Source organism: Ictidomys tridecemlineatus, chromosome 13 (assembly GCF_052094955.1).
Source record: "Ictidomys tridecemlineatus isolate mIctTri1 chromosome 13, mIctTri1.hap1, whole genome shotgun sequence".
NCBI classification, from domain to species: Eukaryota; Metazoa; Chordata; class Mammalia; order Rodentia; family Sciuridae; genus Ictidomys; species Ictidomys tridecemlineatus.
In genome coordinates this window covers 22,893,493-22,912,739 of record NC_135489.1, presented here as the reverse complement: position 1 = coordinate 22,912,739, position 19,247 = coordinate 22,893,493, and the positions used below count along the sequence as shown (strand labels likewise).

General features: G+C 38.0%; 1 protein-coding gene across 1 annotated transcript in view; it reads left to right on the top strand.

Annotated features, from left to right (window-relative positions):
* The first annotated feature begins 5,231 nt into the window (after window positions 1–5,231).
* Window positions 5,232–19,247, top strand: part of Me2 (malic enzyme 2) — a 61,553-nt gene continuing 47,537 nt past the window's right edge. Inside the window, exons 1-2 of the mRNA XM_005323064.5 lie at window positions 5,232–5,370; window positions 17,952–18,072. Coding sequence (XP_005323121.1) covers window positions 17,965–18,072 — 108 coding nt within the window. The 5' untranslated portion in view covers window positions 5,232–5,370; window positions 17,952–17,964. The remainder of the gene's footprint in view (window positions 5,371–17,951; window positions 18,073–19,247) is intronic.

Sequence of the window (19,247 nt, the reverse complement as noted above, 5' to 3'; positions counted from 1 at the left end):
ATAGGATAGATAACAATTTTTGGAAAGTTCTCCATTGATTCCAGTGTGCATTTACATACTTTTATACATACCACAGGCCACTGAAGAGGTGGGTTTAGAATTTATCCTTGAGTCATAAAGGGGGTTTTAAATGACAGCTTACAATGAGTTGGGGGGTGGTTCCCAGGTAGAGAAGGCAAGGAGGGAGGGGGTGGGCCTGACATAGTGCTCCACAGGTTTTTTCTTATCTTTAAAAGACATTGAACTGTACACAAAAATATTGTGTATCACTTATTTATCGGTGTACCCTTGAATAAATCAGCCTCTAAGTCCTCAAATTTTTCCACATTTAAAATGGGATAATAATTATACTTACCTCATAATGTTAAGATAACTAAATTATTTTAATATATACAGGAGGGGCCTTAGAACAATGCTTAGCAAATATTAACTGCTTAATGAATGGTTATTAATATTTACTGCACTTCATCTACATTCCAGGCAGGGAGCCTGAATGAGAATTCTTTGTTTGCATTTCATCCTTCTAACTTTACAATAAAACTCTTGCACATTTTCACCTCATCTCCTTTCAATGCTTTTTGAGATAGGTAGGAAAAATTTAATCCTGCCCACTGACAGGAGAAAAAGATGCCCAGTGCCTTACTAAAAGAATGTGTGGGGGGGGGGAATGTGTGAGAGCTGGGCATGGTGGTTCACGCCTGTAATCCCAGCAGCTCAGGAGGCTGAGGCAGGAGGATTGTGAGTACAAAGCCTGCCTCAGTAACAAAGAGGTGCTAAGCAACTCAGTGAGACCCCTGTCTCTAAATAAAATACAAAATGGGGCTGTGATGTGGCTCAAGTGGTCAAGTACCTCTGAGTTCAATCCATAGTACCAAAAAAAAAAAAAAAGTGTGAAAGAGAGCTCTAGAATTCAAATATTCCAAATGTCCAAAGTATACTCAAAGTATACTGTTTACTTCAACGTAAACAAGTAAACAGTAAAAAATAAATAAATTTTTAAAAATTGATGAAAAATTGAGGCATTTGTCCAGAAAATTTGCAGCCCCAGCCCACATTCAAACTCATGGATTATCCATAACTGGGTTATGTCCATTCTCCTTCAGTTGAGCCTTATTTCTGGTCAAGGATTGTCAGGATCTATCTCCACTCATTGGAAGACCTGTCTTTTTCACTCCCTCAGGGAATGTTCAGGATGTGACTGAGTCCTGGTCAGCCTTGGACCCTACTCCTATGTTCCTCTTTTTTTTTTTTTTTTTTTTGGTACTGGGGATTGAACCCAGGGGCGCTTAACCACTGAGCCACATCCCCAGACCTCTTTATTTTTTATTTTGAGACAATGTCTCACTAAGGCTGGGGCTGGCTTGGAACTCATGATCCTCCTGCCTCAGCCTCCAGAGCCACTGGGATTATAGGCATGCACCACTGTGCCAGGCCCTACTTATTCATTTCCTATTTTGAAAAATAAGCCTCTGTTGGAATAAACTGATTCTAATAGGGTTTTTTATTGTCTGTGCCTAAAAATCATTTCTAACAGTTACTGTTAAAATGTACAAGTCTTTGTTCCTATCATAATAACTTAATTTATACTTCTTTCTTTAGCTTATAACTCCTATTAGGTCAAACTGCCGATGTCAGATCTAGTAGTAGCAATGATGATAATAATAATAGTACTTTGGTTCTGTGTGCTCTTGGCTTAATTTATTAGACATAAGATCTTTAAAATCATTTTTAAGAATTTCTAGACTTAAAAAATATCTACACACTTGCATTATTTCTAGAGACTTAAGGGTATATTATACCCTTTGGCCTCTTAAATATTAACCAGTGAGACATCTTATAGTGTCTCACTATAACAGCATCACTGAAAGATGAAATAACTCAGTTCCAGCAATACTGAATTGGTAAAGGCTAAATAATAAATTCAAAATAGTTCAGGATTTTTCAGTTTAAGATGATTATTGTTTCAAGTATGTGACTCACTTTCCACGCATCTGTTTTCAATCATTAATAAAAAGCATGATCAGTGGTAGGGACCATTTACTTTAAAGGATGTAGAGGATATACTTTAAAGATCTTTTAAAGGATATAATTCCTGGGAGTTTAATTTTAGTGTAATTCTTGCCTACTGAAACTAGCAGAGGGGGTTTTAGGTGTCTTGTTACCACTAAAGATTACTCATATCTTCCAATTACATGTCTTTTCCCATCCTTTCATTGTTTAGATCCCTAACATAAGTAATATATCACCAAGTACCTGTTACACAAAGGAATATGTTAGGTTGCTATATTAATTTTTCAAGTACACATGTGTATGCATTGGAAGAGAGAGACTCAAGCTCTTCCACACTGCTAAAATCCTTAGAGCGCAGGCCTTCATGTTCTTGCTTGTCATCATGTGGCCCAGTGATGGATGCCATGCCTCCAAACATTTCTGGCAAAAAGAACTGGAATGGAGGGAAAAGAGAGAAGAAAGGAAAAGAAAACAAAGGCACATGCGAGTCTTAAGCCTTTCCAGAAGCTCCACCCAGCTGCTTCCCTTGTGGTTCTAACGTGGTCCTCTTAGACCAGCAGTGTCCAACAGAAATAAAATATGAGCCACAAATAGGAGCTACATATTTCTTCCTTCCAACTTTCCCTTCCTTTCTCTTTCTTTTGCTAGGGATCAATCCCAGGCATTGTTCATGCTAGATACATACTCTACTACTGAGCTGTACTCTCCAGCCACCCCAAAATGTAATTTTAAATGTTCTGCGGCACAAAGAAAGAAAAAGGGGATATAGATAAATAGCGAAACGCTTGCCTAGCATGTGTGAGGCCCTGGATTCAACCCCCAGTACTTAAAAAAGTGAACAGAGATAAAATAAATTTTAATGTATGTCACTTAACACAGAATATCCAAATTATTGCTTTGACATGTGATCAATGTTCTTGATATATTTTACAGTTTTTTAATTACTTCAAATACAGGATGTATCTCCCTTTAAAACTAGCCACCTTTCAAGTGTTCCATAGCCCTACCACCATATTGGACAAGAAGCCTGTGATACTGTGATATAACAAGAAATAGCTACTTGGTCTCTGCCCTGGTTCCTGAGACAGAACTCCTAAAATCTTTGCAGATTGGGCACTATGATTATCTTCTGTACTAACATTTGGTCTCTATCCCCAGCTCATGATGAAGAGTTCATGACTTTTGTAATTGTGAGTGATAACATCGATACGGAGTTATTAAATCTCTGGGGATTTTCTGGGTAATAAGAGAATTTTTGCTCTAATGAGGGAACACTCCGTGGGTTCCAAGATAGCCTCAGGACCAAGGAGGCTGGTTCTAGGAAAACCAACCATGTGATTAGAATTAGAACTTTCAGACCTACCATTGACCTCCAGTTGAAGGTTAAATTGATCATCAGTGGTCAAAGATGAAATCTATTATGCTTATGTAAGTAACCTCCATAAACCCTAGAGGACAGGGTTTGAGAATTTCCTGATTGCTGAAAGTGTAGAGGTGCCTGGAGGGTGGCATGGCCAGAGAGGACAAGGAGTCTCCACACCCCTTCTCATATACCTTGCCCCATGCATGTTTTCCATCCGGTTGTTCATCAACATATTTAGTAACATCCTTTATAACATACTGATGAGGGTGTATGTAGTAGCGAAAAAGCCTGTTTTTCTAATAATGAACTAGTAGTATGTTTCTTCACAAGAAGCCTTTGACCAATCACTGGAAGTTTCTAAAGAGAGAGGAAAAAAAATGTGGATTGTAGTCGACCAGTCAAACAGGTATCTGCCTCCTTGACATTAGCAGACATTTCATTTAATAAGGATGAACTGACTCAATTAAACCAAAATAAGTCCCACCCATGATAGCTCTCTAGCGTAGGACAAATTTTAAAAAAAATTTATTTATTTATTCCATATGCCTTGCCTCTTATTTCTCTATCGATGAAGCATCTACAAAGGCAGTTGAAGTTTTGAAGTTTCCTTCATTCAGCTTGCTGCATCTTGAAAATTTCTGGCTAGCAGGGTTATTTTAGGTCACGCTTATTTATAGCCCTTTTTTTACTGCGGTGGTTACTATAGCAGCCATACCTATCATCTGTAATCTAACTACAGTGTTCTCTCACCTGCCCCACCCTTCAAAGTTCAGAGTGGCATGGTTGCTCCAGAATTTACATAATTGTCAGACTTTGGAAGAAAATGATTCGTTTTTCTCTGGTACTCCTCAATTTTCTCCATCCTACATTTCCATCTCTTTTAATTTGCTTATTCCATATGCCTTGCATCTTATTTCTTAAACTGTCATTACCACTTTAAGAGTATAAAACTTCGAGTACTGTAAGGAATTTCTGGTGGCAACATTTCTGAATTAAGAATGAACAAACATCCTCCTAAACCCTAACCGTGGGTGTGTTCAGATGTGGGAAGGCGTGGTTCTTGCCTCTTTCAAGGACAGGAAAATTTAGCGCACCAGCGCTTTCCCAAGAACATTGAATATCTATTTACGGTGATGTGGCGGTAGGGATGATTAGTAAATCCCCTGCGGATCCATAACTGTGTCACCAGCGGTGAAGAGTGGCTTAGAATTCTGAGGAAGAGCCAGTCTTACACACCCGGATAAAAACAGCTCCGAAACACAAAGAGTTCCTCAAGTGCGGGAGCCTAGTGTGTCTTGGGCACTCCCCCTTCTCCCTTTCCATTCTTCTGCCCCGTATCCAGCTCCATCGTCTCCAATCCTCTACGGATCGTGCAGGAGGGACCCAGACCTCAGCTTCCTCTCTTCCCCCGGGACTCCAAGACTGGTACCCGCAGATACCCCCGCCCGCGCCTGCGCAGAGCCTCTTCTCGCGCGAACGTTCGGCCCCGACCCCCCACACTCCCGTAGACCCCAGGAGGGACCGGCGTGGGCCGCCGTACATCTGCCTCAGCTCTTTCACGGAGGCGCACCTCCGAGTTCCTCCTACTCTGCGGGGTCCTTCTCCCGTCCTCGGGATCGCCACCACACAAGCGTGCGCGGCCTGTGAACAGTTAACCTCGTGGATTCGGGCTGAAGAAGGTGCTGCTCGCGGAACCGGAGCGCCCGGCGGCGAGGCCTCTAGGCGGAGCCCCGCCCCGCGGCCGGCTCCTTGCCTCCCATTGGTCCGCGCGCCCGTCCGTTCGCCCATGGGCCGGCGCCGCTTTCCTGGCTACCTCGGAACGTGCGGGGCCGCCCAGACCAGTGCAAGCCAGAGGTGGTGCAGGCTTCAGAAACTCGGAGCTGAGAAGGGCCGGGCGGCGCCGGGGCTGAGCATCGCGGAGCCGGCTGCAGGGCCGCGGCCTCTCCGCCCGGAGCACCACCTGTCGCTGGGTGAAACGTCTGATAAGGCTGGGCACGGTACGCAGTTGAGGGCGGCCTGGGGCTGCGGGGCTGGGCGGGGAGCCGGCGCCGGCCTTCTCGGGACCGGCCCGGGAAGCCGAGCGCGGCCTCCACGCGGGTGGCCCGCGTCTGGCGGATGCGCGGCGGGATGAGGGTAAGCGGCCGGCGCAGCCCGAGCTGAGGGTGTGGGGCTGATCGGATCCGGCGCACGCTTTGGGGGCATGTTTTCCCGGTTTCCACGCTCGCTGGTGCCGGGGTTGCCACCCCACCCCCGGGGGTCGGGCATCTTTTCTTTTCCTGCTCCGGCGCCGGTCAAGACCGATTTTTTTTGTGGCTGGAAACCCCTTAGACAGAATATTTTTCTCAGCGGGGATGAGGGAGTGGCAGTGTTTGTGTTCCTCATTTGAAGAGTGTTGCTGCAGGCTAGAAAGTTCCAAGATCCGAGTGGTTCCGGAGTGGTTCAGTCCATTCATTTGAAACAGCATCTGTGCACCGGGGTTGGCAGGTGTTTCTTTAACGCTCGCGACAACCAACTCTGCCTGTGGTGTTGCATTTGTGACCTTAGATTTGACTTTATTTATTTTTTGGTTCTGAAGATTAGTCTAGAAAGTTAACGTGGCTTGTGAAAGGCGAGATCAAAATAACCTCGACCGAAGAGCTTCTTTACGAAACGTTTTGTCATCTCATACCTGTGGATTTGCCTTCCTGAGGCTTGTGGCAATCACTTTCTAAGCAAAGCAGTTAATGGCATTGTTATTTCTTTTAATGTTCTAATTGGGATAACAGTAGAAGCTCTGTTGTTCCTGATGGGCGGGGCACTCCTCTCAGTAGATTATCTCAGAATAACCCTTTGGGGTTGGTACTGTTATTATCTCCCAGTATACAATCGAAGAAGCCGAGGCTTAGTTAGGAAAGTTAAGTTAAAAACCTGGATTCAAACTCAAACGGTCTAACTTCATAGTTCCACTCTCCCCTCTTAACGTGTGTGTTCCCTTAAGGACTTGTACCTGTTGTTAAACTAATTGCAAAGTAATGTCATAAATATTCAGCTTTAGTTTCAAAATATTCTGCAAGTCAGAGAAGTCGTTTTCCCAAAACAAATAGATGTATCTTTTGTGTGAGTATATAAGTAATTGATTATATATTGTAACGTTACACAGCTTGCAGAAATACAGAACAAAGGTTTAATTGTCTGTTTTAATATTTATTTTTTAGTTGTAGTCGGACACATTATTTTATTTATTTTTATGTGAGGCTGAGGATCGAACCCAGGGCAAACGCATGCTAAGTGAATGCTCTAAGGCTGAGCCACAAGCCCAGCCCTAATTGTCTTTTAAATTGGATTTTTAATCAACTTTTGGCCTGATTTGTAACTTGTACCTGACTCTTAAGGATAGTTAGAAAGCCTTGAAAATTCTATATAGAGGCCAGAAGTGCTTTATCATATAATCTTTATCAGGCATTAATAGAAAATGTTGGGTAATGCTTTTGTAGACGTTCTTCATTCTCTTGAGAGTAACATACTCATGCTTAATAGTTGTTACTGAAAAAGAGGTGCTTGTGGGTTTCACCCTTCTAAGGTGTTTGTGTATGTTTCTGTTTTTTAATGAAAATACATGTGAGAATTATAAAGGAAAAACTTATTTACCATTTTAGGGTTGGGTTTTGTTGTTTTTGTTTTTGGTAAGTTAAACGCTGTTATAATGCTGTTTATGTCTAATTTGCATTTAATTTCATATAAAGAAGCTATTCTAATCCATATTAAAGTTTACATAAGTTAAACTAAAATTTTAATATGTTGGTGAATTTATTAAAGGTTAGCTAGTTTGTTTGAAAGTCTTTTGCTTATATGGCTGCATGTTATACTTAGTTTGGTGAACATGATACAGATTTCAGAAGTAATGAATCAACTCCATAGAGATGTTTGATTTGCCTGGATCTGTTGCCAAATTCTCATTCTTGATCTAGAGATTTAAATTGAAGAAATGCTTTAAATGAATGTTAGTCATTATCTTCAGAGCCTCTTAGTATGGATTTCATCTTTAGAAGATGTTGATGGAGAAACTAGCAGGCATTTAGAAAGCAACTTATGACCACCTTGAATGACTGATAATCAATGCACTCATCAAAGCACTCAGAGCACTGTGATAAGTATCTTAAATGGATTATCTAATTGACTTCTTAAAACAGCCTTATTTAATAGCTTTTCTTGTTCATCCCCATTTGAGTAATGAAAGAATTGCAACTCAGGGAGGTTGTAGCTTAACTCAGAATCGCCAGTGTAGCAAATGGCAAAGCCAGGATTTGAAGATCAGACAGGTTGACTCTGGAGCTTGCTCTTTGACCACTCTTGCTAGACAACCTAGGAATATGTTTTAGTGAATAAACCTTCAAGTCAATCAAGCTCAACAATTATGACAATTAAGATTATAAAGCTCTAAGGTTTTGATGCTTTATATATCTATTATCATTACTATACACAATTCTGCAAAACAGAGTTTCCTTTCCCTGTTTTATTGATGAGAAAAAAAATGAGATTTCTTAGTGGTTTCCAGATTGGACTTTATAGACAAGTTTTTTAAAAATATATTTATGGGGGTGGGACATTTGGGACCAGAGGTAAGACTGCCAGTTTCTACTGTCCCCATCCTTTCCTAAAAGAGAATATTTTTACTGTCCAAAAGGTAGAAAAGTCATAATTATGACATAAAAACAAAAAAATAATTTAGTATTATGAATATATTACATTGTCTTAGATTCTTATTTGGTTACAGACCAGTGAAAATGTCTTCCATACTAACACCAGATCATTTGGGAACACAGGGTGACAACAGATTCTTAATTGATAATTAGCCAAGACCTCTCTTTAGTGAACAGTGTCTAGTGTTTTGGTCTCTCCTGAACAGTCTTCCCAGGTCTTAACCAACTCTTTTCTGCCTCCTGGGTAAGGCCTGGGGAGGGTGACTTCCAGCAGCCAATGACATAATAGTTTTAGTCCCAATCCAGGTTGTAAACACCATGGAGAGGGAGTTCCATTGCCTCCCAGTTCAAGAACCACCTTCTTTATCAAAATTTACTTTTGGAAAGGACCAGGTATGGTTGAATGACAGGGACACACCAGGGGAGAAATGAGGTATGTCCTAATGGTATCCAAGAAACTGTGGAGTAAGTAGCTTGATTTAGCATGTTTATTTAAAGTTGGAATCTCAACCATCTTTTGTTTCCTGGTTTTCTTTTCTTTCTCACCCCTCCCCTCTACTGGATATTGAATCCAGGGCTCTTTACCACTCAACTACATCCCCAGCCTTCTGCCCACTTTTTTTTTAAAGGAAAGAGAGAGAGAGGATCTTTTAGGTAGATGGACACAACACAATGCCTTTATTTTTATGTGGTGCTGAGAATCAAACCTGGGTCCTACCCATGCTAGGCGAGTACTCTACCGCTGAGCCACAATCCCAGCCCTGCCCACCCCCTTTTTTATTTTTTATTTTGAGACAGATTCTGGTTAAATTGCTGAGGCTGTCCTTCAATTTGGATTCTCCCGCCTCCGCTTCCCACTGGGATTATTGGTGTGTGTGCCATCACACCCAGGCTTGTTTCTTGTTTTTACTTCTTTTATTCTTCTGTCCTACTATAAAACATAAGGAGTTAGGTGTGGTTTTCCTCATTTTATGTGTCTCCAGCTGATAATAACTCCACCTGTCAGTTTCTCTTTGTAACTGTCTTGCATTCTAATTTTGGCAGAGATTGGGTATTTTTCTTATTATTTATTTATTTTCTTATTCATGCCTACTTGTTTTAAAAACACTATTAAACCAGGTGCATGGTGCACACCTGTAATCCCAGTGGCTCAGGAGGCTGAAGCAGAAGGATTGCTAGTTCAAAGCCAATCTCAGCAATAGTGAAGTGCTAAGCAACTCAGCGAGACCCTGTCTATAAATAAAATACAAAATAGGGCTGGGGATGTGGCTCAGTGGTCGAGTGCCCCTGGTACCAAAAAAACACAAAAAACACTATTAAATTTTATTTTATATTTTATTTTACTTGAGTAATTTAATGATAGAGCATTTTTATAAATTATAATACTCTTTTACATATATTTTATTATTTGATCATCACAGTTATCTGTGACAGGTGATGTAACCTTTATTATACAGGCTGAATTCAGTATCTGATAGAAGCAAAATTAGAGCTGAAAATATAAGACTTCATATTTTAAATGTTGGTCTTAATTAAGTTAACTGCTGATTGCAAAAGATTTTTTTTTTCAGATTGCCTTTGATTTTAAATAAAATGTATCCATACTACCTTTAAATTTGCCTACCTCACCAGTATATTATAATGTTTTGGTACCAAAATTTTTTTATGGTAAGTAATGATGTTACCCCTGAAAGAACCACATAAACATGTGATCAAGTTGTCCTTCAAGACTCTTTTTTTTTTTTTTTTTTAAATAACAATGCCAAGATTTAGGTTTTCTCCTCCTTTTGCCTGGGTGTCCTCTTTTAATACTATTGTAGTGGAGGGGAAGCTCCCTGGTGCATATTTCTCTGCTGCTGTTGCTGTAATTAATATTACTAATAATATTATATTGTTTGGCTAATTTTGTAAAGGATTACAGAATCTAGAGTCAGTGGTTAGTGCTTTCTGCAGTATGTTAATGAATGTAAAGTGGCATGGACCTTCTAAACAATATAATCCTGAAAGATACGAAGTCATATTTGAATCATTTTATATTTAAAAGTAGACTTCAAGAACTTGCTAATTAAAGAAACTGAGTAAATAATCTCTTATAAAGCAGATTCTCTTAAAATTAAAATCAATGAAGTTTCTCAAAGCAGGCTCCTGTTTATTCTTCGGCAGTGTACATTTTTAATAGATACTTAATTATTGAGGTAGTGAAGATAATTCATAGGTACATAGAAGTTATTAAAAAAAAAGAAAAAAAGAAAAGAAAAAACTTGGGGAAAGCCTGTAGTTTTAACCACTGAGCCACATCCCTGGCCTTTTTTATTTTTTATTTTGAGGCAGGGTCTTGCTAAGTTGCTTAAAGCCTTGCTTAGTTGCTGAGGCTGGTTTTGAACTTGCTATCCTTTGCAGCCTCCTGAGTCTCTAGGATCACAGGCATGTGCTACTGCTCTGGGCTTTTTTTTCTTTTATTTATTTATTTATTAATTAATTCATAAAGGAGAGCTATAGATACCAGTAGAACATTAAGAGAGTAGTACGTGTGGTGATTTAATAAATTTCTATCAAATGCAAGTTTCATAATAGCCAGAAAGACATGGACTGCTGTAGCTTTAAGTAGAAATATGTGAGCAGTACTAACTTTTGATCTCATTCTGGCCCTGTTATGTGGTAGGGGCACAATAGATGACTAAGTAATTATAACATATGTTCAAAGTGATGACTGTATCAACTTCAACTTTAAGGTGGTCGATTAGTCACATGTTGGAATTTCCCTTTCTTACTCTAAAAACACAATAATGGTAACTGAAATAGAAACAGAGCCAGGTTTGAAAGCAAGAAAGGGAAATTTGCACATGTAGAAATGAAGAAACAACCTCTGGCAGTGAGCTGGAGTGGTAGAGAAGTGTCCCGTGGGTGGATAGGGAACAATAAATACTAGGAAGGGTCTGAAGTAGTAATATTGCTCACCAGGAGATGGAAACTGATTTCCCAAGTCTGCATGACATTGGGATCCCAAATTAATTGTACTTCATGAGAAAGCACTGCCCTCTTGGTGGAGTGGCAGGGGGTCACTGGGAAATCTGTATTTTCCCTGGCATGGAGGTGAGAGTTATGCCCCTCACTCCACACCAAAAACAGAATCCTAAATCTTTTACTCATTTGAATTTCGGTTTGGAATTCTTCCCCTGAGGTGTGTTACTATTTAGTACAGAAACTAATTTAGAAACTGGATTTAGCTTGTAAACCCTGTGGATTTTATAAAGGCAAACTTAAAACTGTCTCCAAATGTTGCTTTCTACAGCACACAACATGTAGGGAGTGCTGTCAAATATTGCTGTTTTCAAAATAATGAGTTATAGATCTATATCTAGGCACTAAAGACTTTAGAATGCTAATCTTGGGAAGGTCTCAGAAGAGTCTTCAGAACAAATATTTAATGAAATCAAGATTTTTAAAGTTATGAAACATAAACACATGTATATAGTAAAAGATCCAAACTGAAATGTATACATAAAATAATTGAAGTGAAAAAATGGCATATCTGAAATCGATAACTAAAATGCTATGAAGTGGATAAATTGTTTATTTAGTAAATTAAATTTTGTCTTGCATCTAAGAAAGAGGTACAGCGTAACTAAAACTCAGGAGCTAAAAAATTTGGATTAAGAAAGGTAAATCAATTTAGAATCCTGGACTACTAACTACCTGAGTAAAATTGGATGTACCAATTTCTATCTTTGAGCTTAATTTTTTTTTATTTAAATAAGAGTTAGTTGATATCTAATACTTATAATAACTTACTGTTATTCACAGAAAGTCTGTTTAAAGTATGTAAATCCACTAATTAGAATAAAACAGTTTAGCTTGGGGCTTGTGTATATAAACTATACAGGAAAAATTTTTATAGAAATAAACAAAAGACACTGGTGAAAAGGCATTAGGGCAAAATATGGGAGAGGGGAGAGCTCCCAGCATCCTAAGGGATTAGGCAACCCACCATCCTCATGAAATCTTGTGTAAGAATTTTTATAGAGTTTATTGTCCAGTAAATACACACACACACACACACACACACACACACAGAGAGAGATTATAGATATTATAGATAAATTGATATATCGTATCTTCTACTTTATGAAGGAAACTGTAAATATCAGAGTCATAATTACATATTAAAATAGTGTAGTGTTATACAAGATGTATTTGGTTTTTGCCCCTTTTCTTGACACACAGCTCCTGAGACTCTTGGAATTTCCTTATAGGAGTATCTCTTGTCATTTATGATGAGCCCCCTTTGATTATCTCTGAATGTGTACTTCTGAGGTGACTTAGAATAAGACCCCTTGGGAGTTCCAGGATGGGGTTGGTCACTAGAAAGACCTGGTGATCGGTCTTTCAGCCCCCATCTTGACCTCTGGGAAGGGCAGTGCTGGACAATAAGCTCTTAGAGAAGATATCATGAGGTTCTTGGGTTGCTTAATACTTAAGGTGCTGGGAGCTCTCCTCTCGCCCATACCTTGTCCTGTGTGCCTCTTTATTTGGCTGTTCATCTGTATCTTTTGTATATCCTTTGTAATAAACTGGTAAATATAAGTAAAAATTTTCTTCTGAGATCTGGGAATCGTTCTTTATCAAACCAGAAGTAAGCAGTGGGAACCCCACTGTGTGCACTGGTTTGTTAGAAGTATAGTTGACAACTTACTACTTAGAGTTGGCATCTGAAGTAAGGGCAGTCTTGTGGGACTGAACACTTAATCTGTGGCGTCTGACACTATCTCCAGGTGGTATCAGAATTGTATTGAATTGAATTATAGGACACCTAGTTGGTATCTGCTAGAGAATTGTTTAATGTGCAGAGAAAATCCCATATACACCTGGTCACAGAAGTAGGCAGTGTACAGAGTATTGGAAAAGAAGCAGTAAGTACATCTTCACAGAATCTGTGTCTGCACTGTTGTGTGAGTAGAGTGAAAAAATACTTGTTTTCTTTATGAATAGAAGATTTTGTTCATTAATGTTATCCATAGGCAGTAGGTCCATTAACCCCCACTCCCCAATTTCCTGTTTCCTTAAACTTTAAAACAAGTCTAGGACAAGAACTTGGTTACAATATTTGCTTTCAAAGAAAGGGAGTGAGTAGCTGGGGGGAAGAAATACAAATTATGTCAAGTCAAAGTTTAAAGTCACTTTTCACATTATCTGTCCTTTCTCTTTGTCCTTCTCTATCTTTCCAGATCTTTATACATTTATATATAAGTTGTAAATAAATACATTTTTCAAAAAAGCATAAGTTTTTTATGCCATATATATTCTGGATTTTGCTCCTTGCACTAAACAGTATTTTAGGGAATATTAACAGTATCAATATCTAGAGACTTTTCTCATTTTTTCTCAAAAGAAGTTATATTAGAATTGCATTTAATGTTTTAATTTCTGATTGGATTGACTCATAAATGGGTCTATGTGGGTTTAAAAAGCGAATTAATTTAAAATAATATTTATGAAAGCCTGTGTGGTTCTTACCCTCTTTAAATTGTTACGTGATATTCTGTGATATGGATGTTATACCTTATTTAACCTTTCATGAAGCACTGTTTATATAATGCTAGTTTGAACATCTTCATCTAGTTTTTTTTATATTCTTCTGTGAGCATTTTTCTAGCATACTCTATAATTGGAATTATTAGAATGAGGGATTTATTATCAAAATTTATAGTCATGGCTAAATTTCCATCTAGAAGACTATGAATTTTTTTTTTCTTTTACAATACTGTGGATGGAAACAAAAGGTTCTCTACTACTGAGCTCCCCTCCCCTTTTTATTTTTTTGAGACAAGAGCCTTGCTAATATAAGAGGCTGGCCTGAAACTTGATCCTCCTGCCTCAGTCTCCTGAGTAGCTGAGATAACAGGTATATACCACTGTATCCAGCTGTATTCTTATTAAAGATTCTTGTTTTCTGTACTTTCACCAATACTGCACATTAATTTTTAAAATTTCTTTGGCAGTTTGGGTAAAAACTAAAATTTTGTTGAAGATTTAATTTATATTTCCTTGGTTACTTCTGAGGATAATCTAAATTGCTTATTGTCTGAGTTATTTATTCTTATTTCTTTGCTGGTTTTTTGTTGAGTTTGTCTTTTAAATTTGTAGGGACTCTTCATTTATTCTAAATAGGATCCTTAGATATGAAGTGATATTTTCTCTTGTGCTGTCATTTATTTTTGTTTATGGTGTCTTTTTTTGTACAAATGTTTTAGCTTCCCCACTTTGGGTGCTGGAGATTGAACCCAGGCCCTAGTGCATACACAGTCTACCACTGAGCTACATCCCTAGCCCCAAAACTCATGTACATTTTCTTTTGTTTTTGTTTGTCTTTCTTAAAGGTTGGGATCTTACCCTATTGCCTAGGCTGACCTCAGATTCCTGGAATCAAGGGAGCCTTCTTCCTGAGCCTCTGAAGTAGCTGGAACACAGGCATGGGCCACCAAGCCCGGCTCTTGAATTATTTTTTAACAATGTATTATGAAGATTTTCCATTGCTGGCTTTTCCTTTTGGTCACTATTCTTTTGTTCTTCCCATATTCCACATTCTTTATCATTTTCTTTAAGGCCCACAATTAATTCTTAAATTTCTTCCTTGAAGTTATGAATAATACCATCCTTCCTGTTTTGACCTAGCTACCTGTACAGTGCTTTCCAATTTCTCTTTTTCTTTTTTCTTTTTTCTTAATTTAAATCTCACTTAGGGCCTAGCTAAGTTGCTAAGGCTGGCCTCGAATATGATCCTCCTTCCTCAGCCTCTCAGGTCCACATTTTTCAAAGAGCAGAAAACCTTTCAAATTATTCATACATTTTTTTCATTGTTTTCCCAATGTGCTTTGACTATTTAAAACTTAATTGGTTTCATGGCTTTTTAAAATGAGTGAAACATTCTTGGCAGTATTAAAGAATTTCCAACACAGCTTGATATCTTAATATCAAGATCACCATCCACAGCTGCATGTTTTGGTGACACACTAAGTCTTATGCAATGCTTTTGAAACATCAAGTACATTATACCTTATTTCTGAGGTTCGTGGATGGCAGAAAACAACTTCAACATAGTTATTGCAAACTGGAATATTCAGGTACCCTGGAATAAATAATCAGTAACACTTTCAAAGCAACCCTATTTGAAGTCCATGCTGACCTCTGGACATGAATAAAGAAGAAAAAATGCTGCCACCACTGGAACCTTGCGTGTGTGTGTGTGTGTGTGTGTGTCTCTGTCTCTCTCTCTCTTTGTCCATCTTTCTGTAAAACACAGGAGATTTTATATCTTGGCTTTCAGATCATAGGAATTTGAAGTAGGGATCAGCAAAATTTTTTGTAAAGGACCCTGAGTAAATATTTAGGCTTTATGAACCATATGCATCTCTGTCATATACATTTTTCCTTTTGAAACCTTATAAAAACGTAAAAAAACATCCTTCAGTCAAGCACCATATCAAAACAGGTCACAGCTTGTTACATTTTAGAAAAGCTTACTGGTCTCTGAGTGTCAAACAGCACCATCATAAAACAGTCTTGTTTTGCCCATGAAGCCATTCAGTCTTGAGACTTTAAAGTCAGCATCTTGGCTGATGATGAAATTTAAGCTGTGGTGGGGCATTTTTCTTTCCTAGAAACAACTCATTCCTTCAACATCTGTTCCGAAGCTTCAGGAGAAACTGAGTGTACATGGGAACTCTTGTACTGTCTGTAACGTTTTTTAAATCTAAAATTATTGGAAAATAAAAGCCTAACAGTATACACATTTTGCCTTTAATGTGGACTTTTAAGCAGTCCTTTGGTGGCTTTGAATTTCTGTGTATCAGAGGCTGTTCCTCTTTGCTACAAAGTTTGAAATGAAGAGTGAAGCCAAAAGGCTTTTCTCACAACATCAGTAGTTACGTCGCTAAAAATTTGCATCTAAAATTTAATGCCATTTCAGTCTTCACTAAGGTTTTATCACATATTTAGATCACTACTCTAGCATTTGTTAGTATACTTGAAGCTACTGTGTAAATGTCTATCTTTTAACATTTGCTTTGAGAAATTTCAGAAAATAGATTGCATACAAAAATCACATTCCTTTGGCCCTTTGTACTTCAGAGTATATATTCAGAGTAAGAATATCTTTTTTTGGTCCGGGGATTGAACCCAAGGGTGCTTAACCACAGAGCCACATCCCCAGCCCTATATTTTATTTAGAGACAGGGTCTTGCTAAGTTGCTTTGGCCTCACAAAGTTGCTGAGGCTGTCCTTGAACTCAACAATCCTCTTGCCCTAGCCTCCTGAGCCTTTGGGATTACGGATGTGTACCACAGTCCTTAGCTAGAATATCTTATATATGGTTTGTAAATTCAGAAAATTTAAAGTTATATAATACTTTGTCATCTACAGTGTGTCTTTATATGAAGCATTTTTAAAATATTATTTTAGTCTATAATCGGGCTTTACATTTAGTTATTATCAATTTAGTTTTTTATAAGTTCCAGTAGTTCTTGATCTTTGCTTTCATGACAGTGATTTTTTTTTAAGAAAACAGATTAGTTATTTTCTAGTGCTTATCTCTTGATAGTGCAAAAGGAAGACAGAAGGAAGATTGGTGGTGGGAGGAGGGGCAGAGGGAATAACTGGGTAATGGGTATGGGGTCTTCTTATAGGGGATGAAAATATTTTGGAACTAGATGGAGGTGGCAAAATGTTAATAAAGGCCTCTGAATTGTTCACTTTAAGATAGTTACTGTCACACACACCTGTTGTTCCAGCAACTTGGGAGGCTGAAACAGGAGGATTGCAAGTTTCAGACCAGCCGGGCAGTTTAGCGAGGCCCTAAGGAACTTACGGAAACCCAGTCTCAAAATAAAAAATAAAAAGGACTGAGGATGTGGCTCAGTGGTTAGGTACCTCTTGGTTCAGTTTCCAATACCAAAAAAAGCAAACAAGAATAAATAAATAAAATGAAATTGTTACTTTTATGTGAGTTTCCTCTCAGAAATTAATTTTTTAAGTCCTTTTGTAAATGATTTTACTGCCGCCATATATGGATTTCTCATCAACTAGTAATTCCATTTAAAAATTTGCTGCCAAAAATTAAAAATAAAAAAATCACTTTGTGATAATTGCAATGATTGTAAAGTTTAAAAAAATAAATGGATATTGTAAATTCTAGTTCTTTGTAGGAGAATTGATTAAGCAGAAGAATCTATTATCTCCACTAAATATTTAGGGTTTTCCATATGTTTATGATAGGTCTAAAAGGACAACCGTTGCTTAATATGTTTTCTAGCCAATTTACATGGTTTTTATATTAAACAACAGGTTTTTTAAGGCAAACTAGTACATTAAATTTAAGCATTGAATGGAGAACATTAGAATTCTAGCTCTAGGTAAAGAATTTGTGTAGCTGGCTTCTCATCCATCAATGTAAATGTTCCGCTTTCCTAGACTTACCTTTCCACCTTCAAATTGACTTACAGGCTCATTAAATGGAACCCACTTTGCTGTTTATTTAGATGTATCCTTGTTTATTAACCTCTCAATTTGTTTCTCAGAATAGGAGACACATACCTTGTCACATTTGTGTGGATTAGAAAGAAGTTAAATGTTCAGTATGGGGTCTGACATATGGAAGGTTGTATATAAAATGTAACATTGATTATTATCCAAGAATTAAGAGTGCTATCGGGAAAGTTAAGTCTTCACCTTCAGCATATGGCTGCCCTTTTCCAACTGATAGAACTTGAGGAAAAGTAGATGCGTTTTGAAAGAGTATTTTCACATGTGGAAAGATTCTAAATCTACTTTTGAGAGTTGATATGTTATGTACATGGAATTCTACAGTATTTTTCTCATCAGTTTATTTGCTTCATTTTTGACAGGTGAAAGAAAAAGATGTTTTCCCGGTTAAGAGCAGTTGCCACTCCTTGTTCGGTGGCATGTCGTCATTTGCACAGGAAAGAGAAAGGCAAGCCACTCATGTTGAATCCAAGAACAAACAAGGTTAGTAACATTCATGCCAATGTAAATTTTCTCTCTTCCTGATAAAGGTGTGATATTTTATGAAATATCATAAATGATATGATGTATGAATGATGTTAAGAAAATTTTGTATTCATTAGCATTATACTGACTTTTCAGAGGCATTTACTTTCTCTGTATGAACTTTTCATTCATTCTATAAGAACTTTCATTCTTTACTGCAAGAGTTTTTTCTTCACAACTTTTACCACCAGAGAAGACTTGATTTTTCACTTACTAGCTAAAAAGAAAAGATGGAAAAATATCTCAGAACAGCACTCTATCAGGACTTTTTAGCCAGATATGGGATCGATTGACCAGCTCAAAGCTAGACCAATCATTAGGCCTTTGGAGGGTGAGGTCAAAATTATGAAATGAACCTTTGCTTAAAATCTAACCCACCCCATCTCCATAAGGCTTTTTAGACACAAATCTTTGCACACAAATAATTAGTTAGGGGGTAATACTTCAAAGGAAAGCATTACCTGACACTTTTATTATTGTTATTAGAATAGATGTGTTAGGCAGTATTGAGTTCCAGTCATGACTTTCTTTGGCTGAGCTGGGTTTAGTGGGCAAAGCCCTTTATTTTTTAGTGGCAATATTAAATAGTAAACATGATAGTTAAGAGGATCTGACTGCATTTTCACAGTCTGGACTTCAGTTCTAGCACTTCTCCTTACTTACTGTGACACTCTGGGCACAGCTCTAAGAAGCTCATCTGAAGTCATATGAAAAATAGCAAAAATAATAGTTCCTACTTCATGATACTTTCTGCATATTGAATGAAGTAAAATTTTTGACATATTTAGCACAATATTTGGTACATGGTTAAGAAATACATAAATAATCAGGGTGTGATGGCACCTGACTGTAACCCCAGCAACTGGGAAGACTGGGGCAGGAAAATTACAAGTTCAAGGTCATCCTCAGCAACTAAATGAGGTCCTGGGATAAAAGAAAAAAAGGTTCTTTTGGCTCATAGTTTTTGAGGTTTCAGTGAGGCCCTAAGCAGCTTAGCGAGATCCTGTCTCAAAGGAAAAATAAAAAGGGTTAGGGGTGTAGCTTAGTGGTGAAACACCCCCTGGATTCAATCCCTAGTACCCCCCCCCCAAAAAAAAAGCATAAATAATGGATGGCTGTGGAGTTCAGTAGTA